The following is a 25,763-nucleotide window of genomic DNA, read 5'->3' on the forward strand; positions in this document are numbered from 1 at the left end:
CTGCCTGCTAAAATTTGCACCTCCTGTGTATTTTTTATTTATATAATATATTTTATTCTGTCAACGAATGTAGGTATGCCTTCAACCATTGCAATTTCGGTATACACAGATAGAAATTTACCAGAAAAAGAAATTGAAGTGATCCTAGAAGATGATATTTCAGAGGACAGTGATGACAGCTTTCTTCTGAGTAGCGACGCGACGATATGGAGGATGATGGTAGCAGGGGCGGATCCAGGATTTTTTTCTGGGTGGGGCATAACGATTCCTCGTAATACAAAACGAACGCAATCATAATGGGACCGTATTAAAAATCTCGCATATTTTTGAGTGTCTGGGGGGGGGGGGGGGGCACGTGCCCCCATGCCCCCCCCCCCCCTGGATCCGCCTATGGATGGTAGCACCGAATCCGAAGACTGCGTGTATCCAGAGGATGATGACGCTTTCGAAGATTCATCCATAGGTATGTGTGATAGCTCCTCAAGTTCCCTAACCCATGGCTCAACTGTGACTCCGGGTTTGCCTATCCTCGCGCGCCGCACTGACCGCACTTGGTCTATGGAAACACCCGCATTGCCGGAAATGACTTTCACTGGACAGAGAAATTTGAAAGTGAAACCAAATGGAGACACCCAACGGGATTTTTTTCGTCTGCTTTTTACTGACCAAATAGTAGAAAAAATTATTCAAGAAACAAATAATAACGCGGACCGTTTCTTGAAAGAGAGGCTATCTCCTTGCGCACGCATAGGATGCTGGAAACCTGTCACAAAGGATGAGTTTTACGTGTTTATGGGGCTACCACTGCACATTGGACTGATCCAAATATCCCAGATTCAGGATAAATGGCGGAAAGACAAGTTTTATAACATCCCTTTCTTTCCTTCACACATGTCTCGGGACAGGTTTCAAATAATTTTAAGAATATTACATTTTGCACCTGCCGAAGGGACACAAAAACCACGTTTATGTGACCGCCTTCAGAAAATAAGGCCGCTGTTAAATCATTTTGATGACATAATGGATGAAATATATTACCCTTCCCGAGAATTGAGTATTGACGAGTCTATGATTTTATGGAGGGGGCGACTGTCTTTCAGGCAGTACATCAAAGGAAAAAAAACATAAGTTCGGTGTAAAGCTATACATGCTGGCTGAACCCACTGGCCTAGTCACAAAAATTTTCGTTTACACTGGAGCCGGGGAAAACTCCGAGGGAGGACTTGGGCACGCGGGATGTGTTGTTCATAAACTTTTGCAGGCTATGGAGGAGTAGGACACTGTATTTATGGACAACTACTTCACCAGTGTGGACATTGTTGCAAGTTCAGCAGCATATAAAATTTTGTGCACTGGCACGTTGAGGAGTAATCGGAAATGTAATCCCGCAGAAGTTACTGGGAAAAAAATAAACAATGGAGAAGTGGTGGAAATGTGGTCGGACGACGGGGTTTATGTGCTAAAATGGAAGGACAAAAGGGAGGTGGCAATGATTAGTACACAGCACTCGGGAAAGTTGGTGAATTGTGTCAGCAAAAGAAAAATTGAAAGGTGGGTTCCAGAAGCGGTGAGGGAATATAATAAATTCATGGGTGGTGTTAGATCAACTCTTGTCCTACCACATAACCTCAAAAAAGACACTGCGTTGGTATAAAAAGGTTGCTCTCCATATTGTGCAAATAATGTTACTAAACAGCTTTCAGCTGTACAAAATTTATTCAAAGGGAGAGAAAATGAGTCTACAGAGTTATAGACTCAGTATTATAGGAAAACTTGTCAGTTTTGGCCGGACTCAGGAAAATGTCATAGTTTTCCAAATAAATACCCAACCACTAGAGATGCACTTTCCCAAGTTCAACCCCATGACAACTAAAGGGGATAGAAGGAAACAAAAAACTGCCGGGTGCGTACAAAAAAAGGAAAACGCCAGCAAACTATATACCACTGCCCTGATTGCGCAGAAAATCCTCCTCTTTGCCTAGAAAAGTGCTTCAAAGTGTTTCACGGAAGGATGGATTAAATTACGTGCATCATGCTTGGAGGATATGTTTCAGATTTGTTTGTTTATGTGAGTGCTTTTTTTTATCATATTCCTGTATATTTACTGACGATCTCTTTTTTAATGGTCATAAAACCTGATAAACAATTTGTAAAAGTCCTTCAATTTTTATTACTTTATTAGCTAAGAATGCAAATTGTTAATCTAAATCCGAGATAAATACATATTATCCTAGAAATTAAACTTTTACCAATTTATTACTGTATTTTCAACATAGAGGAGTGCATAAATAGTATTTTACCTCTACTCTTTTCCACCACTCTTCAAGAACCGTCGAGTGAATAACCATTCCAGTGGGGAGTATAAAAGATCTAAAGGTCTAAGATTGGTTTCCAAGGTAAGTATAATGAGACTAGGCATAAAAAGTACCTAATACCGGTATTTACCTAAAATATGTGCAGAAGATCAACATCAAAATGTATATTCCCCCAAGCTAAGGTGAACGTCCAAAAATGTTTTGTGTAAAAAATGTACGATAAAAAAGAACGTCAGATGGGATTCCGAGTTCAAATATTCAGTAAATGGTACGAGGCTAGTAATTCAATACAAATTAACTATCTAATTGTTTAAATAATCCATATATAGCGTCTAAATAAGATGCATTTAAGCATTAGTGAATTCACAACACCATGTGATGCGGGTTGCATAACCACGGACCATCGTCAACGGCGGACCACGTCGATCGACGTGGAAAATAAATTATCTAATTTCACCGAAAAAAAATTGCAAATTTAAGTTTGGCGATACTGGCTGTTCATTACATCCAATTTCAGACCTGTTGGCGAGAAAAAAAATTTCCGCATTTTTGGATCATACGGCACCTGAATAGTCGCAGTCAAAGTGTTAATCAGTTTATTGCCTCTCATTATTCCGGAAGGCTCAGGTGATCGGAGAGGAAATGCCCATCAACCTCCATCTCTCTTCACTCCCACGCCACTCTCCAAAACCGGGGATATTTGATTTCCTCCTCATCCCACATCCCTATCCGATTTCTCAACCCACACGCCCTGCATATCTTGGCACCTCGGTCCACCCCCACCACTTTTTCCCCTCTTGCCCCTCCCCAGCCCGCTTTGGGAAGGGGAGGTCGGACCCATTCGCGGAAATTGGGATTCCCTTTGGAGGAGGATCTTCACGGAATATTTCCAGCCATGAGGATGGGGAATGGGAAGAGGAAGGGAGTTGACGAGAGGTGAGATGGAAGGGATGGGTATTTGATTGCGCCGTGTATTTAGGGACGAGGTTTGAACGGGGTTTGAACGGGGTCAAGTTTGAATATTTTGCGCTTAGACAAGGTAGATTAGTGGTGTAAGGATTTACTTCGTGTACCTGTACGTTGGCCGTATTTGAGTGACTCATTAAAGAGACACTTATGTAATTACACCATTAATTCCAACTAACACAATTACACTAAAGGGCGCTGCTGTAAATTAAATAAATAAATAAATTTTACTTATGTTATAAATGTTTAAATAAAACAATGTTTACCCTTTGGCTTGAGGCAAAAGCTGCGTGAATTGCTTGCATGGTATCTCCATGTCTCAACCTAATTATTTACTATGCAAAGTTTGAAATCAGTCTGGTCACGACGGTGGGAATGTAACTTTATGGTATAAACGGTAGAAAATGTTATTAGGTACTTGAAAGTGAAGCTTTATTTTAAATGTGCCGTCACTTGCCTAACACCAAGTCAGCATTAATACAAAAACAACTAAACACCTTATTTAAAGGGCCATTTTACACCACACTTCAAACAATTAAACTGATTATATTTACAATTAATCAATTCGAAGCATTAGGTCAACTGAAAGAAATGAAATAATAATTTAAAAAATCGGAATTATTTTCTTCGCCTACCCTTTACTATCGTTTTCAATGGGTTTTAAAGATACGCAGTGTATCATAGGAGCTTTTACTCGAGTACAACCATTGATCACCATCAGTCAATAATCCGCAGATTGGATTGTCTCAGATTTCTTATCCCTTCTTCTATCCGCAGGCTATCTCATATTTTTATCTTTTTTATCCTTAATTACCCTTCCCATGTGACTTATTCTGGGCAATTCTTTGGCTTTCTTCTGATCCTCTTGTCTTTGTTCGAAACATGATGGCCTGATGTCTGTCTGTCTATCATGCTTCATGATGTGGTCAAAAAGTTGCTCCGTCTTCTTTTTAGAGATTAGAAATGTTTATGTTTTTCCCATTCTTTTGAGGACTTAATCCTTACTCGGTTGATATGCATTATCTTCAGCATTCTTCTATCGCACCACATTTCGTACGCTTCAAATCTTGACTTGCTTACTGCTGTCATCGTCCATGTCTGCCCTCATAAAGAAACATTCGTATGGCACTGTAGCATCTGAGGAAAATTTCCTAATTCTTATAGTTATATTCTCGGGACGGTGTAGATTTATAATTCTGCAGAATGACCTTGCCTGTGCTATTACCATATCTACCTTTTTATTCCCTTCCTGATGCAATTGTAATCAGTAAAAGTATTTAAAAAGTTAAGTACTTAAAATAATATTATTGTGCTAAAAATTTATTTAAGAGCAAATGCTTGAAATCAGTTGGGATAAAAAGTTTGTTCATTTGAAATTTGTGATTTGACATGACCAGTGTCTTCGCGGTGCGAAATTCTCTTGTACATCCTGCATTCAGTATATCAACATGAAGCAGTTACGCTACGCCACGTGGCGTAATAATGATCTTATTACTTCGGAACAAGCACGTCATTTGTTCCGATTTTTGACGTTTCCTCACCCGCCCATTTTTACATCGAGATGAATCAACTAACTCACTGCCATCTGTATTTCAATATTATCCCCTTCCACTTCGATTAATTTTCTAAATATCGTACTCCTATTCTCTATTTATTTTTTCTGTGATTCTCTTTTAAATGGTAGGTAGTGAAATGATATTTTGTTATTTGTAATAAACGTAGAACCGCGAAATAAAATGTGATTACTAAACATGGATAACACAGCTATCGCTACTCGAATAAAATCATTTTAATCCTTCCAATGCATCATGTTTCATGATATATGAATTATTTATGCATACTATGTATGTTTTAGCATTTTTCAGCTTTCGAAATAATAATATTGTTCCTCTAAATAGTGCTAAAATCATTAAAACCCGATGACCAGATACAACGCAACGTGTGAGAGCTCAGGGGAGCCCTTCAAGGATACAACGCACCGGGGCCGGGAACCAAGCCAGTGGCTTATACGCCCAGACACCCGGGGAGGGGAAGGAAGAGAAGGATAAAGGATAGAGGCGCCGCCGCGATGGGAGCCCGCCGACGCCTCCGGGAAGGGATAGGTACGGAGGGGACGGGACGAGAGAAAAACACCCCAGCGCTATAGAAGCGAAGGGGGCCCTACTATTAGCGAAACCTAGCATAGGCAATTAATGTCCTAGCGATCCTAGTGGATTTTCCTGTGAGGAAGAAAAATCCATCGATCGAAATGACTAGATACAGTCGTCATTGCGCGGTTTGGCGTCGAAAGTTCATGACGAGCTAGACTCGTCATTACAGTGCAAGGGGTTGAGCAATTACGCTATGCCACGCGACGAAATAATGATCTTATTAGCTTGGAAAAAGCACGTGATTTGTTCCGATTGTTGACGTTACGTCACCCGCCCTATTTTGCATCGAAGTAAATTACCCCTAACCCCCGGCAGTTTACGAGTGGTATCGGGTATATGCCTTTCCTTAAAGCTCACCGTGATGGGAAGTGGCTGTGGATGAGGTCGTGCGGAAGCGAGGAAATTGGTAAATGAAAAATCAAAGGCAGCTCGGATTTATTCGCTTCTCTCCGCCAGCGCCCGACGCCGCAAGTTGAAAACTCTCGAGGGATCCAACTTGACGGTCCAGGAGCCGGAGAGCGGGAGGGGAGGGGAATTTCGAATCGCGGGAGCTCGCTTACAACGAGCAAATACGATCGTTGCCGCGAGGGATTGTGGGTAAGGAGAAGTTGGTGGAGGTATACGTATGCAGGGCGCGGAGTTGAAGCGCGGAGGAGATAGGGGAAGATGGGTCAATGAAATGGGAGAAGCCGGGGAAGGAGAGATTATCGTTGTTGTTGTCCCTTAATGAAGACAAAGCGCATGTATTGCGGGAGTTGTTGGGTCCATTGCCTTAGGGGGCAGTTTGCTCGGCGGCCGGATGATAAAAATAAAATCAGAACGTTGGTGAAATAAATCTGGCTCAGTAGACCGTACATCGTTGCGGTGATTCCAGAGTCATTACTTTTTCCCATCTTGTTTCGTACATCATTAACGTTGTTATTTATCGCTAATCGATAATTTAATTGCTTTGGAATAGTTTTCATACCTTCGCATTTCGTATTTTCCTATGAAAACAAGAAAGGTTATTCTCTTGTGGTCTAGCAGCAAGAATTTCTGGCTTTCACTGAAAAGTTCTGGGTTCGATTCCTGGCATGAGAAATTTTGCCGGCCTCTATTGCGCCTCGTTAATGTCTGACAACCTAAAGGTCGCGGGTTCAAATCCCGGCTGCGTGAATTTCACACCATTGAGGGTGTATGTGATTGTCAAATAAGTAAATTGTACGAAAGGTCTATCTAGTCCTAAATACGCTTGCAGTAAAGATGATATAATAGTTATTATTTCTATTAATATTAGGATTTAGGATTGTGTGAATCGATACTTAATACCATTATCATTAAAGAAAATGGATTATTTTTAAGAGAGTGGTAATACAAGATTGTCCATTGCGTGTAAATTGTTTAAGGGAAGGGTATCTTACGTTACTTTGTTTTTTCTTTTATGCTCGTTGTTTCTTTTCCTCTATTTTTTTCTATGCCTCGACACAAATGTATGCCACTTAGTTATTAAAATTTTGAATTGCTCATATTTTAAGTACTTGCTCGCCATTTTTCATAGGATTTATTATTGTTATTTCTTTGTCCACAAGCCAATTTTATATAGTTTTATTATTGTTGTAAGTTCATTTACCCTTGTCGCATTCAACTGGCTTCATGAAATTGCTATCTGGTTTGAAGTTGGCATACCTTCGGTATCTTTCGGCTATCTTACGTTTCTAGTGAAGGAGTAATGTATTACGAAACGGTTTTTCGTGAACGGTTCGTAATTCAACAGTTTTATGAATTATTAATTAATTGAACATACTGGTATTATAGCTTATTATTCGCTTATTATTTTTGTGTCATTTTGCGGCATGCATTCTTGAAAGCCTTATATTTTAGCGTCTTTTATGATTTCCCGTTATAAGATTATTTTACCGTCACTGCTTATGTGATCAATTTAATACACTTATGCCAGTGTGATTCATAATACATACGTTTGATTATACCCTTCTTTATCATCAGGAGGAAATCGGAAGTCCTCACCTCGTGTCTAATCAAATGATATATTTATGTACATCTTAACATTTATTTAAATTGATAATGCGTTGGGAATTCATTGATTTTATTTGTATTTTATATTATGTTTTTATGGATGCATTCTTGATTCTCTTTAAGAAGCAGCCGTTGTTGAACTGATGGGAAAGCCAGGTGATTAACTTGGAGTTTTGTTGCAAGATATTCTATTCAGTGTAATGAGATAATAAGGGAGACAGTGCATTCCCTAATTTAACGATACTCAGTCGCTACCCCTGGTGAGTTCGGTTGCAATATTAACCCCGTTATTTGAATCTTAATTTCCTCTCCAGTAGATAGGGATCGCTAATCTTTGAGAAAAGCCGGTGTGAAATTTTAGCTTCCTTAACCTACGTAGTCGTTATCTTTTCCAAGGCATGGCTTGAATGAGGCATTCGCGTATCTACCAATAGCATTAATCATGCCCGCATTAAGTCTACTTCAGTGACGGAATCATCCGCCTGTGCATGAGATAAAGTTTGCTGCAAATTACCCTGCAAAGATACACGGAGACCTGAATCGCAGCACACATAAAACTCAAAGGACCGGAATAATTTGGAAGTGGCGGCTGCTAGGACGGCGTGGCTTCTCAGGGATTGCATTAGATAAGGCTTCTGCCGTCTGTCCTTGGATGCAGTCTGTGACAAGAGAGGTGCATGCTGGCATCTAATATGCTATGAAGAGAAGCTGCGTATAATATAATGCAGCCCTGTGACGATGTGTGCTCAAAAGGCAAGAGGAATTAGTGGAATGATACTTAGGCTATTTTGAGGCAAGGTCTGCATTGAAGATGAATTTAAAAACATGAAATCCGCGCCTAAAAGCTTGCCCAGTTATTCGACCCGTAGGTTGGCTGGAGTAAGCGAGGGTGGAGTTCACCCTAGACTAAGCCAAATGCTCGTGAAAGTTTCACATTAAATGTGGGGCAGTTCGTTTCCCTTGGTTATTCTGGTTTTTGAAGATTTTGTATCCAGTAGTCTACTGCAGTCTTCAGTCTATAATTATAAGAGGATTATAACTTGCTTTCAATATTTAAACCTGAAACAAAACCTGAAACAAAACCAGAAACCACTCTAAGTGATTCCCCAAAATCACTATTGACTATGAGACCTTCTACTCTCCTCGTCTTCCTCATGTGGACTCTTAATTTAATTTTTTTTCCATTCTCATTCCCTCAGAATTAATTTGTTTCATATCATGGTCAAGCCGTACGTTCTTGTTTGACAGATGACACTTCGTTGCATCCTTTCCTCACGTCTTAATATCCCTATATACTTTTCCCTCACTAAAATCTTCAATTTTATATCAAATTTCTCTAGCATTAAATTTTATTAGTGTAATTTCTTTTTGGTTCAGGTTTTTATAATAGGTCGTGACTTTGATGAGTACATTACCACAGGTCACAGGAATGGTATATTCTCCGTAGAATCTTTGCCTCGCCTCTTAATTTTCTCTTTAATTAACTTCCCTTGCAGGTCCCTTGTCGATGATATTTTCATTTCGTAAGCAAAGTGGCGGACTTTTAGCATGAATCCATTGTATAAGACTTAATTATTTCGTGAGCTATGCCTGTATACTTTGAATTAAACATGTTATGCTACAAATCAAAAATTCGCATAATTAACTTGGCTTACATTGTATTGTATATCACTATGCTAGAAAAACAAATTCAATAATTTATTATTGACCTTGCGGGATTTTGAATCTATGAAGAGGAAGAGTTTGAGATTTCGTCCTGCCAAAATGTATTCTGCTATTTAGAATGAAGATTAAAAATCAAGCTCTGTATTCAAATAAACCTTTGGAAATTTCAAACATATTTTAATACTTTTAAGTAATACGCCAATCTTTTTCGAGGCTTAATAACAAAATTTAGAGTGCATATGAACGGTATTGATCATAATTACTAATTTTAGATTGAGGTCATATTTACCCTCTGCGCTTTCAAATTTTTGGATTTTTTATTAGCTGTATTTGTGTTATATTCACAACGTTAGCGTAAAATGAGTAAAAGTGGTACGAATTTGGAAGTAGGATTTAGGGGGGGAAATTAAGGGTGTTTTCTTTGCACATGGGGTTCAAAATATGAAGAAAGAGAATGAGCGGACATGTAAAGTGAAGGACGTTAAAATAGATTGCTCTGGGTGTGAAGATAGTTCGAGATGATAATAGATACCCTTGGTTCAATAGACACTCTTTAGCCCCCTGAGCCCGTTTATTCTAAGGATGTCTCCTTCTTCGGCCTCGCCTGCTCTCATCTTCCCTTGATATCCTCGCCCGACGGCGCAGTCATATATACCCAGGCGTAATATGCCTGAGCCATTAAGGAATTTTGGCTGTGAAGGAAAATTTCCAGTCTGTTGGTTTCCTCCAGTTAGTGCGCCGAAATCTATCCGTACAGCTGAACGGGTGAGGAAGATAAACAGAGCCATGCATAATGGAGCATCCACATCTCGCCTCGCAGAATGGGATTCGTTCTTTAAAAATATTCCTTCATCCGCTATGTTCGTTCGCTAGAGTAAATGATTCTTCTTACAGCAGTGATGTAAGTTCCCTACATATTTTTAACTCCAAGTAAAACTAGGAGGACCTGGGTTGTATAGCTGCACAGAAGGACCTTTTTCTGTCATTTTGACGGGGAGAAATTGCTTTAAATACTTTATCGTTTCTGTTAAGATTAATTAATAACATCATCAAATATAACCTATTTCTGTATTTATCAATACAACTGAGTTTCAAAATCATTTCACATCAAAAAATTTAAAACAAACATCAGCCACGTCGGGCTTGCTTCCCTTTTCCTTACCTACCACACGTCATGTAGGAAGTTTAGGCTTAGGGCTTTGGAGTATGAAAGTTTTCCTTTCAGAAATTTTTATTATTATTTTTGAAAATAGCGTTCTTGACTCTGTATATTGGCGAGAGAAACATAATAATAACTGCTTATTGAATTGCTAATGATCCAACTAAAAATAACCTATATTAAAATTTGTGAAAAGGATGCAAAGATTTGCGGCCTTCAGGGTTTCTAAGGATATGCTCTCGCGTGATAAATTGACTCGAAGCGATATGGGCTATGTTTTTAGATGCAACGTAGGTTAAGGAATTGTAATTCAGCTTACATATTTCGGTGATATTATTTTGAAAGGCTAAAAAAAAGGCTTAATGGTACTGACTAAGTTCTCATTTCTCTTTCTCGTATATATCTCAAAGGAATACATGGTACTTTCGGCTTGGGAAACCCTTGGGATAAATGAATCTGAAATAATAGTTGGAATTTCTAGGCCCGGGGAAGAAAAATTTACTCTGAAAGGTAAATCAACCAAGTGGAAACTTTCTGCGAGAACTGGAACGCGGGGTGTTATAGAATGAAATGGGGGTTATTTTCTTTTCGACATCATTCCTTAGTTTTCCTCGTATCAAGAATTTTTTCAAGTTATATGTTTCAGCATTTGAGCCAAGGGGGCTGCATAGAGGAGGCCCAATTCCATTCCATACAAGACTGATTTCTGTTTCCATATCGGTCGCATTTTAATCAGTTTTCTAATATGTCCGCGGCGCGGTGAGGAGTGAAATGCCATCCACTTTTTTCCAATTATTTGCAGTATAATGTTTGTAATTGTGAGGAACAGCTTTGAAATTGTACTCATTTGATACATCACATCATCATATATGTATAAATTTCGGTTAAATATGCTAATTATACCTTATTTCCCAGTTTAATTCAATGGACAATGGAGTGAATAAATGCCTGGCAAATATGGTTTGACGTGATAATATTTTCAACCGTTATACGCAATGGGCTACTCTGAGACTCCCTGATTCTTATTACTGATCTTAGGACCGAAATGTGTTCGGTTTATATCGTAGAACTTACCTGTTTACGACGAATTGATATTTAAAACTAGGCCATAAATACAAGCAGCAATATTATTAATAGCTTAATTGTATTCCAAACCATGTAATCAAAGCAAATAATGAAGCTTGTATGATTTAGATAACAAAACTTTAGGTCCTTACCTAATTTAAAGTTGGTGAGGATGTGATAAGATAATGCGTTTTACAGGTTTGTGTGCAAAACATTGAGTTGTGGTCGCGAAGAGGAAACTTGGAAAGTTTTTCTGTAAATATACGTTCTCATTTGGCTTGAGTTTCAAAATACGGGATGAGTTATATGATGGTGTATTTGGTAAGCTGAGTAGGGTTTAAGAGATAATTAAAGCACAATGAGAAAAGACTACGGAGTAACATCATTATAAATTAACTGCAAATTAGTTTTCATAATTTTTTTCCGTTGTAAATTTGATTCATTCTAGATGAGGTCATGTAACACCAAGTAAGTATGTTGGATAGAAAAAGTAAAAAAAGTAGATCTCAGTGTCTTTATTTAAATGAATTATATCTTCATGTTTTCCCTGGCGTGCGAAAATTCGGTCATTATCAATTTCCAGATTCGCTCTTTGATTCGGATACTACACCACTGGTAGTAAAAAACTATTATTTAAGGTTTAGGTCAATTGTATTTCTGTATTTTTCAGCTATTCATTTTGAAACATCTGAAATTCTCAAGAATATATGCTCTGAACTGGTTAAGGAGGATATTGGAACCGAAAATCGTGAGAGAAATTTAAGAATAAATATTAAGAGACGCAAAACTTGGACATGATAACTTTCTAAGGCGATAAAATTTATCTAATGATGTGCCACCTGGCTTTCATAATAACCTTTTGCAGCGTTAAGAATCTCGCAAAATTTCATGAGGTCGCATTTATAAATCATGTAAACATTGTGTCTTGGCTTCATTCTACGGCTGTTTTTTTATTATTACTGCGCTGAAGGGGTTAACATTATTTTTACGTTTATTTTCTAAAGCCTTCTGTGGATTTCTCTGTAGTAAATTTGTGTCTACTTTTAGAAATTTTTTGTTCTATGTTACGAGTGCATTCATTCTGCCTCAATAAAATCAATAATTTTACAAGCATTGACATGATTGTTGTCCAAATCAATATATATTTAACATTTATATTAATGGCCTTCCTATTTTGAGGTACCCATTCAGCGATTACTTTCGCTAAGGAAACGGCTTTTTATGGTGCTAAATTTATTTTGGGGGTAGCTAGAAGAGACGAGAGTCTCGTCCGAGACTCGAGACCGTGACGAGACTGAGGCTCACGAGACGAGACTCGAAACGATACCCGAGTGCGGAAAAGGAGGCTGAGACGAGACTGGCGCAAGTCTCGTCTCGTCTCGCGGCAACACTATTGACAACGTCCTCTTGCTAATGGTATCACCGATTAAATTGCCATTCTCTTTACTATGAAGGTTTTCAAGGACTTCTATTCTCTCCACCTCTTGATCTCAGTACTTATCAATGGTACTCTCACGATTTATCCATTCGATATTCATATTTTTTGTGACATCACATTTCCACCCCTGATTTCTCTAAAAAAACAAAGAATGGAGTACGCCCTGAAAAAATGATTCATGCAGTGCTTTGATATCCCTGTTACTGATATGGTCTACTCCATATTACCAAAAATAAACATGCTTCATATGTAAGTTTAAGATTTAACTGGCTTCAGGTTAGGAGTCAAACTGTTGAAATACATCTTTTTTCGAAAAAATACAGTCCAAACAGTTTACCTATTCTACTATACCCTTATTCGTTGTTTTGAAGGGAGGCAAGCTTATGTAAAAATTTTAAAACGGAGCAGAGCTTAGGAATACATTCCGAATTAGGCAAGCTATGTCAAAAAGGATAAAAATTCTGCAGATTGTAACAAGTAAATCCGCATAGTAAATTTTATTGTGCAAGAAATAAATCCGCATTTTTCCCTACCTACTATTATTATGGCAAATATTATGAATGCCAGGAAGCCCACAAACATATATTGAGTTTTCCTTCGAGTCCCAGCCATGTTATTGAACTATTCACCATGCCATTGAAATATATCTTAAAATAGTGAAATATTCTGGTTTAGAGTTAAACTTTTTTCAAGGAGATGGAAGTGTGCATAAATTTTAATAGCAGCCGTTTCCCTAGCGCTGGGAAACAAATCCGGAGTAAGGCAAGTTTTAGCGAAAATAAAAGAAAAATGTGGAGGGCTGGAAATAAATCCGAACTTTCCCACCGCTGACACTGTTTATGGAACTCTACATAAATAGCATCTTCGCCATTTATGTATTGATCCCTGGTCCCTCCTGGTCCTGACCATGTTCATGAATCATTCACCAAGCCATCAAAAAAAATTTTAAAACCGTGGAATCAATCAGCTAAAACATTCAACCTTGTATCATGGAAATGCAAGCGTATGTACAATATTGAAAGCATCCGTTTCCGCAGCGCACAGAAATAAATTTCGAGTAAGAATGAGTTTGGTGAAATATATTTTTTTTACTGTTGTGTGGAGTGGAATGAATAAATTCTTATTTTCGCGCTCATGTGTTCGCCAGCTTGCTTGGCACTGGACACGCATATGCTTCGCTGATTCGATGGCGGTTTTCTTTCCCTGGCAAGGCACACAGTAACACATGGGCAAAGCGCGGACGTGAAAACACCATGCTTTTCTCTCCGCTTCTTTCTCTCTCTTGGCTCAGAAATTAAACACGACTTTTCGCAGTACCTACCCGCGAAAGTGCTGCTGGCAGTGGGGCCAACCTCCCGGATATTTAGGAAAATCTGAGAATTTGAAGCTGCCGGAAAAAAAGCTGGAATTAGGAGCTACCTGGAAAATCAGGGAGAGCCTTAAATGTCCGGAAAATTTCACAGAAAAATGAAACTGCCTTAAATCTTAAAACAAAGAAAGAAAATGACATTATGATTTATCGTAAGTCATAACCTAACTACGGTTTTATTGAAATTGACTGCATTGAAATCTTAGAAAATATTTAACACCCTGATATTGGTGAATGCACTGGTGAGCACCTTAAATTTATACTGTCAGCTATCTCACTGGTACTAACCCGGATACTATGCTGTCTATTTAGAAACCGTATTTATGCAATCCATCATATTTTGAAATACGTTTTTTGCCGTTATCGTGAAAGTAAAAATTAGCTTATCCTTTTCAATCAATAATCAAAGTAACTATTGCTGACCAATCTTAAGGATTTCTCAGGATTCCATGGTAATTCAGATTGTCAGGGCAGTTTATCTACGTACATTTATTTAAATCTCAAGAATTTTTCAACCTACTTTAAAATGTACTAATTGTGAGAAATTTAAATTAATGCTATCTGCTTTTTCTCTGCTGCTTATCCTGTCGTTATACTGTCTATACGGACGCCATAGTTATTCAACCCATCATATTTTCCAATGAGTGTGTTAACATATCGTAAAAAAAATTCGCATTTAACGATAATTCAGATTTCCGCAAATGCAAAAAATCACTATAAAATCTCATTGCGAACGTATTTTTTATTTCTTCCCAAACCACCGAATTCAGCACACACAACTATTTTACTACTACACACCAAGTTCAACAAATTAACGAATTACTCGCGCGCGAATAGCCATGGCCTGGACAAGTGAAATTTATTTAGGCGGTAGTCGAACCCGCGATCTTTTGTTTGGCAGGAAGGACTTTACCCCGCCTCCACCGAGGTCGTCATCACATCAGTCACCGGGTAAAACTTGGAACGTGATCGGGAAAACAGAGAAAACACACGCAAAATATATTTCTGCGACATAGTGGCCACCCTGCGCTGGATGGTTACAAAAAATAACGAATGAAAAAAACAAATAAGAGCGATAAAACTCCCGAGAGAAGCAGTCCATCCGTCTATGCTCTCCGCATTTTCCCCGAACTTGGAGCATCCTTTCTCTTTTACTTACTTCACATTCACTACTGTGTGTACTCAAAGCCCATCCATGTCCATCGCAGAAGCATTTCTATGAGATGGCCAGTGCTCATATTACCCTTATTCACCAAAAGCCCCAATCCCGGCTCCAGCACACGTAATTTCAATCCTTCTCCCGTCCCACTCCGAGCAACACTACCGCTACGACAAAACCAGTCCGCATGTCCTCTCGAGCTTTTTTATTTCCACATGCTTCTCCTCCTATTTTATTTATTTCTTCTCTCGTGCCCCTCACATGTACACACAGACGAGGAATCCAAGAGAGCCTCTGCCCTAGTCACAGCATTAGCGTAGCCATGATTTGAAAAGGGGGGGGGGGTGGTTTACTGGAGATTTCGGGGTCCTTCCGGGGTGTACGGAATACACCCCTGGGTAAAGATGTCCCGGAGAAATGTTTTTGGATTTCAATGTTGAAAATATGATTTTTAGGACTCCAAAACAGTAATTTTAAGCAAGTATTTTTTTAAAAAGTATTTATAATATACTATAAAATAAAGTAATAAGAGGAGGGAGTTGTAACCCGAGAAAACCCCCCCATGAATATTACAAAGTAACAGACCACCCGGCGTTGCTCGGGGAGGATAGTTCCCATAGAAGTGGGAAATTTGGAACTTGGATTTCATGATCATATAATATTTTTATACTTTCTCTTTGAGCGTGTCAAGGGGTATGCCTGCCCAGCAGTATGCCCAAACACAGAAGTTTTATGACGTAACTTAACAAACATTAACGATATGACGACGCAAAGGACTCGTTGGATGTAACCAAAGGTAGCACTACGGGGTTTGATAGCATGAGATGCACCCACGTACTAACTTTGGCCGAAATTCGTGCGACCGCATGGAAATGCATAGCGAACAGACAAAACGACGTCCTCTTTTATATGTATAGAAGAAGAGGAGTCGGCCTCTAAATGTGATATCATCCACCGCGCATTTGAATGGATTTTTAGAAGTCGCATGTCGTGTCGCTGACGAACAAATTGATCCGAGTTTCACAGGGAAATACAGTAAAATTAGGGGCATTAACTGAATATTATGAACACGATGATGTGATACATCAACTTCATTACTTTTCCATTCAAATTTTATCGCAATGAAAATCCATTTAACTACAAAATATTGGAAAAAATTGGATTACATTGCACTCACCAACGCGCCGCGGATATTTAAAAAAACCGATTAAAATGCGACCAAAGTGGCAACAGAAATCAGCCTTTTATGCGATGCAATTGGGCCTCCTCTATGCAGCCTCCTTGGCCAGAGTGATATCTGGGCAAAAGCATTGACGGAGCTAGCGAGATCATAGTGGACTCTGGATGAGTTGATGCCAGCCACGCGGTCGGGGTATCGTAGCTTGGCTGGCAGGGCTTTCTGGGGAAGGGATGGGAGGGGAAGAATATATCCTTTTGGTATGAGTGTGTGACGCATCAACTGGGGACTGTACTCAATTTTTGTAATGGGTCGGCGCCCGAAGCCAAATCTTTAAATAAAAAATAAATGAGGAAAAAAAGTAACGGTTCCAGAATTAAAGAGGATCTGGCTGAGTTCTGCAGGGGTTGGTATATGGTAAAAGGGGCGTGATTTTTGCATTCAGGGGCGGAGGGGGAGTGGAGATGATCGTAGCTGATTGGACGATGCGAGTAGAACCGGGTACCGTTGTTAAATCGAAGCTTGTGCGTGGTGGAACGGTTCCATATTAGCAATAAAAGACACCTTCTTACTTCAATTCCTATATGTTTAAACATTTGATGTACTTGATAATGACGTTACAGCCGAAAAAAGTCGGCATTTTTAAATATATATGGTGGAAGTAACAAGTTTTCTTTTATTACTACCAGGGTGCCGTTGAATTTCTGGTAAAGATGAATGGAACATTTTGGCTTATCAGTTGGGAAAATGTAACTTTGGGACTATGGGATTAATTAGTTCTTCGATTGGAGAGCATTTGCCCTCGTAAACTGGGTTATTATCCATTCGAGTTTAAATGATAATTTACATATAAAGCGAAATAACTCACTTTAACCGACCCTGGGTTTTAACTACTAGATAGCCTTTCAAGTAGTTGTAACCTAGGGTCGGAGTAATAAATATTTGTGAAACATTAAGGCTGCTATGTACGGTAAAGGATCATGCGAATGGAATTATTACCCGTGTATAATGGAAAAATTCGCGAATGAACTGTCATGCGCATGATCATTCAGTGAAAATAAGGGCATGTTCTGTTTTGCTTGCGTGACCCCGTGAATGATGGCATGAAAGTTCAGCATGATCATTAACCGTGTATAGCGGCTTTTACAAAGTGAGTTATTTCGTATTATGGATATGCGGTTCCACCAAGTGAAGCGTGAACACTTGATATAGATTATTTATATGGTATTCAAGGCCGTTTATTTGGGCAGTGCTTTGGTAGTCTTAAAATGTACGAATATGTTACAGTGCTCTGTGTAGCTCGTTTCTCTTATTGAAATTTTAGAGGTGATTAAAAAAGCAGTAAATGTGTGCTAAAACTATGTGTTGTATTATAGTCATGACTATATTTCCATTTCCAGTGTATAGACCTTTTTTAAATTGTATATTTCGAATACTTATAGCCAAGTTAGTGAAAATTACCGAGAGTTACAAACTCGAGAGCAATATTTCGGAATCCCGTTTTACGTAAAAGCCTCTTACTCACTATACATTACAGATAATGCAGTGAAGCTGTTGAATATTACTAAGGGATGCAAAAATAAGTGTAGCATATTGGAATCCTGCTTGACGTATGACCCTATATGTTTAAATAACAGTTATATTAAGGTAGTGAACATTACTTAGAGTTAAAAAATTGAGACCAGCATTTCGGATTACTTTTTTACGTAAATCGCTCTGACACACTATATATTACAGACGCATACGGTGAAGTTAGCGAAAATTACTAAAAGTTACAAAATCGAGTTCAATATTTCGGAGTCCCTTTTGGCGTAAAACTCTCTGACTCACAGTCTAATCTAAGAACTACTACTAGTGGTTAACCCTGCATTTACGAGAGCTATTTCTTCGACTCGGTTTTTTCCACCAATGAAACCTCTACATCTTGCCGCTCAAGTTGATTCTTCATTGCCTCCACAGTCGTCACAAAGAATGGAGGGGAAAGTAAATGGTTCTGGAGGGCGGAAAGTATCCAGACTGACTCACTACGGAGCAATCTCTGGTTGTTTATGTACGTAGTCCGATTCATTTCTAAAGATCTCCATGGGGTGAGTAGTGGCAAGAAAGTTACGAGGGGGCCATGCGAGGAGTCCTGCCTAGCATTCCGTGACTAATGAGGGGAAGAGTGGGGGGGGGAATAGGGTTCTGTGAGGGGACCGGAGGATCGAGGCATTGAGAAGAGTAGAGGGATCGGCGACCCTTAGTCAGCCAGGGTCGAAGAGCGATGGCCGGGGAGTTGGAATAAAAGGGTGAGCGGGAAGGAAGGGATAAATGGGAAGGAAATGGGGCAGAAAAGTAAAGATAGGCCTCTGCCCGGGGCGAGGGAAGGACATTAGAGATTGGTGCATACAACTCCTGACCCCTATTGATAGTAAAAGCTCTCTTTATGTTCCAAACTTAATTAATTGATCCTTAGAAATGGTTTCTTACGTCTCAGAGCCATTTCAAAAAGTACTGATCAAGTAATTTAAGAATCTAGATCCGGTACGTGAAAAGAGTTGAAATATATATATTAGTGCGGGCTTGAGGAATATGAATAGAGTTCTAAGACTTATCGTCATCATTATCATCTCCGATCACCAGCTCTTATTACAATATTTATAATGCAGCTCCGCTATGATACACTTAATTTCAGTTATTTTTTTAAAATTATAATTGGTTTCTAAAATTTTAGGTCAGGCTCATGCAGGGTAGTCATAATAATTATCATTAGCATTTCCCGTCAACTATTCTTAGATTTATTTAGGTGATAGGCCCCTGCCTGGGGCAATGGAGGGGCCTTAGAGATTGCTGCATTCAACTCCTGACCCCTTTTGATAGTAAAAGCTCTCTTTATATCCAAACTTAGTTAATCAATCCTTAAAAAGGTTTCTTAAGTGTCAAGCAAATAAAATTAGATTACTGAGTACTCATCATCATCATTATCATCATAGGTCACCGACTCTAATTCTAATTTTTTTGAGTATAGCTTTTTTCCCCTCTTGACTATACAATTTCTTTTTTAGTATTCCAAGCTTGATTAATCCTTATAATTGTTTTCTAAACTTTCACGTTATGCGAGATTTGGGTTCTCACTAATCATATTCATCACTGGCACCTCAGGTCAATTGAGGACCCTCAAAGCCGAGGGTGATAAGTGCGATTTATTTTATTTTTGGAGATAAGTACAAATAACGTTTGGTGGGGTACACATTACTGCAGCGGCAATGGGATACATGTGGATCACTGATAAGAATATGCATGTAGATTCTGCGATTTACATGTATCTATTTGCTACAACAATATTGTGTACCCCACCAACCATTATCTGCAATTATCTTTAAAAAATGCACTTATCCCCCTTGGCTTCAGGGATCAATTATTCTAAGAGTTTTTCCATGCGTTTTCTAAGAGTTTTTGAAATTTTTTAGATTTTGCGTTTTACATGTATCTATTTGCTACAACAATATTGTGTACCCCACCAATCATCATCTGCAATTATATTTTTTTTAATGCACTTATCCCCCTTCTAGGATCAATTATTCTAAGAGTTTTTACATGGCTCTCCATTCAGTTCTTCTTTAAGCTATTCATTTAACATTAACCAAATTCTTTTTCATATTATACATAATTTTTTCTTTCTTTCATCCGAAAATTACCACTGAGAGCCTTACCGTATACTTGCCCTTCAGCGGTTTTTTTTAACACTCCGTTAAGTTCGATTAATCTGCGATATCTTATCCTTAAGGCTTTTAATACTTACCTATGCTTGTTTGTTCTCTCACTCTTCTCAGTACTCTTTTATTTCTCATTCAATTGATCCATTTAATTCCCATTGTTGCCATGCTACACCAGTTTTGAAACCTCTTTTAATGATGTAAAAGATGTAATAATATTATTTATACAAGGATAAGAGTTTTCAATTGCAGTATTCACTGGTAAAATGAGGTGTATGTGATATTACGATGAAATGAAAATTGGCGTTCATTTCGGATAGAAGAAAAGCAGTGTGCTCTCATATCTTAAACTTAATAATATCCATAATGAATATTGAACACCTTTACAACTATTAATCTAGCTAGTTTACGCGATAAATATTATTCCATAATAATTTGTTTATTCCCATCCACTAATCCAATGTTTCTCAGAAAGTCTGATTAGAAAATTTTGTGCGGGTAAGCCAACTAGCTGGCAGAGCTAATGGTCAATATGGAGGAAAGAAGAATAAAGTTGGCCGGGAGCCTCGTGCTAGCCTGATGAATGGGCTCGGAAAGAGATCAGGAGAATTATGTGAGGACGAGGAAGGATAATAGATGCTGTGCTTTGCCATGGAAGGGTGAATGAAAATTGTCCATTTAAGTGGAGAAGGCAGGAATGTAACTGGGGATGGAGTGGGCATCAAATGGTTTGGAAGGGGCTATATTGATGATCAATTTCCTTCCAGATTTAGCCAAAGTGTAGTATTTTAGACGAATATACATTTCAAGTATGCTTCTGTGCGAAAAAGAGGCATGAGACATGACAGCAGCGGATAGGGCAAGGATAGTGACCTTCGAAACGTGGTGCTACGAAAGAATAATGAGGGTCAAATGGATCGGCGGAGTTAATAATGAGGAAGTGTTAATTTTCTTAGGTTTATTAAGACGACATTATATTCAAGTTGATCAATTTCAATAATACTTAATCAGAAACAAGATGGAGAACGTCCTTCTTAAATTAAGACATCAATCAACAACTCCAGCAATACGTTAAGGGAAAAAGATAAACACAACGGAATAGCAAAGATAAATAGACAAAGTACAAGAAGTCCCATAAAACCTTAATAAGAAGACGGAACAACCTTGTATGCCACATCCTGAGACATTATGGGCTGATGAAGAGAATCTTCGTGGGACAAATGTATGGCAAGAACGGAAAAGGAAGACCTAGAACAAAATACATGGAACAGGTTAAGAATAATGTGAAATAGAAGAAATACGTAGGTGTGAAATGATTAGCTGACAGAATAATTGAGTGGAGAGCTGCGTTACACCAATCTTAAGATTGATGACCAGTGATGATGATGATGATGATGTAATATTTTAGTATATCCATTTACTGCAGTTGCAAAAATGTTTTAAAACGTGGTTCTCCGAAATTTAAATGCATTTATATAGTCCATTATTTATCGGGAAGCCGCCTCGGGTTTCATTTATCGAAATATTTTATGCAATTATTTTTCAATATATTTTTGAAGTCTTAAATTATTTCCTACCCCAAATGTAAGAGTCGAGCTTTACGCCATCAATCCTTTTCTTAAGAACCATTCGTTGCTTTTCATGCGTTAGCTATCGATTACTAACGCAGGAAAGTGTGATTTCGGCATTCAACCTTTGGCAAAGACATTGTGGGTTTCTTAGAGGTTAAAAACGTGTGTGCTTTATGCTATTGGTTTTGAACATGCTATAGTTTTCCAGCGCTACTACTCTAGACGCCTCTAGGAAGAAATTAAGGATGCCATTTTTCATAATCTCTTCCTCAACTATCTAGGCGAAGCATTTTAGCGGTATTTTTAGCCTTTAATTGCGACGCATTATTTTTGCGTAGAATATTTAATAAACTTTCTTGATAGCTTCTAAATTTAGGCAATTGACAAAATGATGCAGTATCAAGAGAGGCCAACTTATTCACGAATAGTTACGCCCAGATAGCTTTTAAACTGCTGAAGGTAAAGCTTTGCGATGAGCTGGGGACAGTTTCAAGGGAAACAACACATATGCCTCCGTAACCCTAAGTAATCATGCGATGCATTTTTCACCACCATAGATACGTAAGGCCTGAGAAACTTCTGAATGTTTAGTTATGTAGAAGGTGTAGGTAGTAGTGACTGGATCTGCTATATGATAGCTCAAGAATGGTTTAGCAATTTGTAGGTTTTTATACGTTTTATTATGTCCCCTACTCGCCCGCATCCAAGAACTTTTTCTTGGTCACCTACCGTGTGACCTAGTCTTTAGGGAGGATCAATTGTATTTCTCCGTTTCCTTACCGCCCTCGTAGTTACCCATCTTAGCTTAGTAAGATACAGATTCGTAATATGTAGCTCTAAATAACCATTCTCCTCCTATATTTCATAAAAGCGTCTTCCTTTTACTAAACTAGACTTTTAAGCCCAAGCAGGGTTTAAAAAAACTCATTAATTCCTTCGTGATTTAAATTTGAATCATTTATGTTAAATTTGAGAAAATAATGGTTTTCTTTTAACTAGTTATTCATGATTAGCCAGAACATTTTCGCTATTAATCTTAACTTTCCATGCTAAAACTGTACTTAAATAACTAGTGCGATATGATGCAAAAACAGTACATGACAAAAATTTTCTTGAAGCCATGTTGACTAGCAATTGAAAGTCATTTTTAAATAATACCTCATCGGAAAGTGTTTAATTTGGGAAATTAAATCAATAAATAAATGCATTTATTTTTCAGGAGTCTGAACTCCTTTATAACATAGTATTAAATTGCAAAGTATGCGTTAACAATTGACACAGAGGTAAAAACGGTATCATTCAACAATATAAAAAAAACTAAATTTCTTCATCTGACAGTGAATGAGCATTAAATATACCCATAAATGAATAGATCAATTAATTCAGCTAACGATAGAGGACGGAGTAAGAAATAACTATTAATACGTATTGCTAAACACGACTGGAGTCACAGCGAATTAAGTTAAATTACGTATTACATTACGTTAAGATTTACTGTTCAATTAACCGTGGTTCAGTAGAGTTTTGGAAAAAAAATTCTTGATGGAAATTAGCTGAGCGGCGGAAACTTTTGAAGCTGGAAGATGTGTTGGCTGGGAGGACTTCGTCATGTGTTTCAATCATTAATTAATGCAGATTTGCCTTTTTTGGGCTCTGATTTAAGCATTTGTCAATTTCTGTTTGGCCTTTCAATTCTTTCCAATTCCGAAATTTAATTAAATCTCGCCTCTGGAACACTCAAAATTAGGTAATTTACTGAGGCACTATTTGAATGGGACCTCCTTAATTTCCGTTGAAAATTATCGAATGGCTGGCAAACATGGCGATACGACAGGGGGATGATTGATTTCAGTGCTTATTAAAGTTGATCGAATTTTTGAACTCTTACTTGCAAAATTCCTTGTTTTTCACCATTCAATATGGAGATGCCAAAGAGAACACTATCGGCAGGCTTAATTATTTTAATTTACATGGGCGTCAAATTTTCCGAACATGAAATCCTCAAGTATTCCTAGGGATTTCATCGAAAACAATTATTATTCGGACGGTATTCTCCTTTTTGTCCAAATTCTTCAATCCAGGTTGTTTATTTTCCAATAAAATAAGCGTTTTTTCCTAAAGTGGACTTTTACTGCTTATTGCCCTCGTAGGAAGCCATTTAAGCTTAAGCTATGTAATCTCTCTCTACTCGTATAAAAATACAAATATAGATTAGATGATAGACCTAGTACGAAAATACCGGAGTCGCATTCACTTTAGCATGTGATTTGCCCAAGGAAACTTTTTTCTTTTACATATCTCAGTATGTGATAATTTATTTCATAAAGGCTTGATGCTGTTGGTGCATTATAAATAATTTATGTTCTAAAATTAATGAATAAACGTTATCCATAAAATTAAACCGATGTTGGTACTTACTAAATTAAATATGTATTCTTCATTTCAAGCTAATTCACTCTCATTACGTGGTAATGCTTATAGAATGACTTACAGTATTTTTTTATGTTTCTCGTTAAAACTTGATATTTACGCTAAGCTTATAGCTGTAACTGATTGGGATCTCAGATAATCCCTCTTAGAATTAAATTTAAAACAAGCTTCTAAAAATGCAATTAAAAATATTTTATCTTCGTTACTCTTTTCCTTCGCTTTAATTAATAATTTTGGGTTTTTTTGCTTTGTTTCCTCTTATAAATTACTCTGGAATTTTTACAAAGTAGTAATGGAATGTGATCAGTTATAATGTGAATAACCTGTCTCTAATAGCCGATTTTATAATGTCTGGTTAGCGCTAGCCGTAAGATAACACAGCCTTCCACTTTACCTGGCGATGGTTGAAAGCAGTGTTGTCACTTGTTAACAAAAGACATAATAGTCAAATAACACTTTGATCAATTTCGCTGCCTCAATTCTAATGTATAAAGTCGTAGCCAAAAAGAAATTGTAATAAAATATAACTGATTACTCGGGATAAAAAAACACTCAGAATAATATTTCACTTCTTAAAAAAGTTACTGCGTCACTTACATTCCGGCACTGTTAATTTTGCCATGACGTCACTGGTTGAAAGTTCTGGTAAGCAAGATGTCTGATCTCACCCAGAAGCAGACCAAAACTTTTACCACCTCCAGATCGTATTAAAGGCTGTATAAACTTATGACTAGCGTTAACCAGACTTTAAATAACCGGCCCTAAATCTCATAAATTATTGCTTTATGTACATGACGGGCCATAAAAAGAATCTTTTAAGCAAAACATTATTTTCTCTCTTTTTTCAGAACCTCAAGAACCAGATAATGACAACGAACGTCTGGGTGGAGCAAGTGAGTTTGAAACTTTTGAGTATCAGGCCCTCTCCAACATTGGCACCCTTTTCCTCCCCCCATAGTGCGTTGTTTCACGTGGACAAACGCAAAACGCTCCCCGCCTACGGGGACGAAGAAGGGTCCGAACTTCCGGAGACAAAGTTTCAGCCGGTTAAACACAAAAGGCCCTCACACTTGTTGCCAATTTCAGATTCAGGAAGTTCTTCACACCAGGACAGGGCAAAAACAGACCTTGTCACACTGATTCATTACCCACCCGAACAGCAATCCCCTTTCATGCTAATAACGGAATACTTAAACTGAAACATTTTTTTTCGCCAAGCATGCATAATCCTTCTGATTTAAATTCAATTTGATGCTACAATTCGCATCTTTTTTATTGGGAAAATGGATAAACTTTGACATTTCGTCAAGTTTTTGAAAGAGGTTAATTTTGCAGTCATTGTCTTTTTACCTCTATATTAATTCATCACACCCAATAATTAAAGATTTGCTAAACTTATTTAAAAATAAAAAAAATCTTATTTTGTGTGTTAATTTCTGAATCGTAAACATTTATTCAAGATTTACCAAACTAATGTTAAATGACAGGTTTTTTCCATTTTGATATAAATTTTTAAAATAGATATTCATAATGTGCATGCATATTAAATCTTTGTTGTCTCCTTTGATTTGTTAGAAATGAGGAAAACCTT

At 37.9% G+C, this 25,763-nt stretch overlaps 1 protein-coding gene across 1 annotated transcript in view; it reads left to right on the plus strand.

Annotated features, from left to right (window-relative positions):
- LOC124166626 (acetylcholine receptor subunit alpha-like 1) overlaps positions 1–25,763 on the plus strand; it is a 182,395-nt gene that overhangs the window by 133,979 nt on the left and 22,653 nt on the right. Inside the window, exon 2 of the mRNA XM_046544241.1 lies at positions 25,021–25,065. Within this exon, the coding sequence (XP_046400197.1) occupies positions 25,021–25,065 (45 nt within the window). The remainder of the gene's footprint in view (positions 1–25,020; positions 25,066–25,763) is intronic.

The sequence above is a fragment of the Ischnura elegans genome, chromosome 10 (genome assembly GCF_921293095.1).
Source record: "Ischnura elegans chromosome 10, ioIscEleg1.1, whole genome shotgun sequence".
NCBI lineage: Eukaryota > Metazoa > Arthropoda > Insecta > Odonata > Coenagrionidae > Ischnura > Ischnura elegans.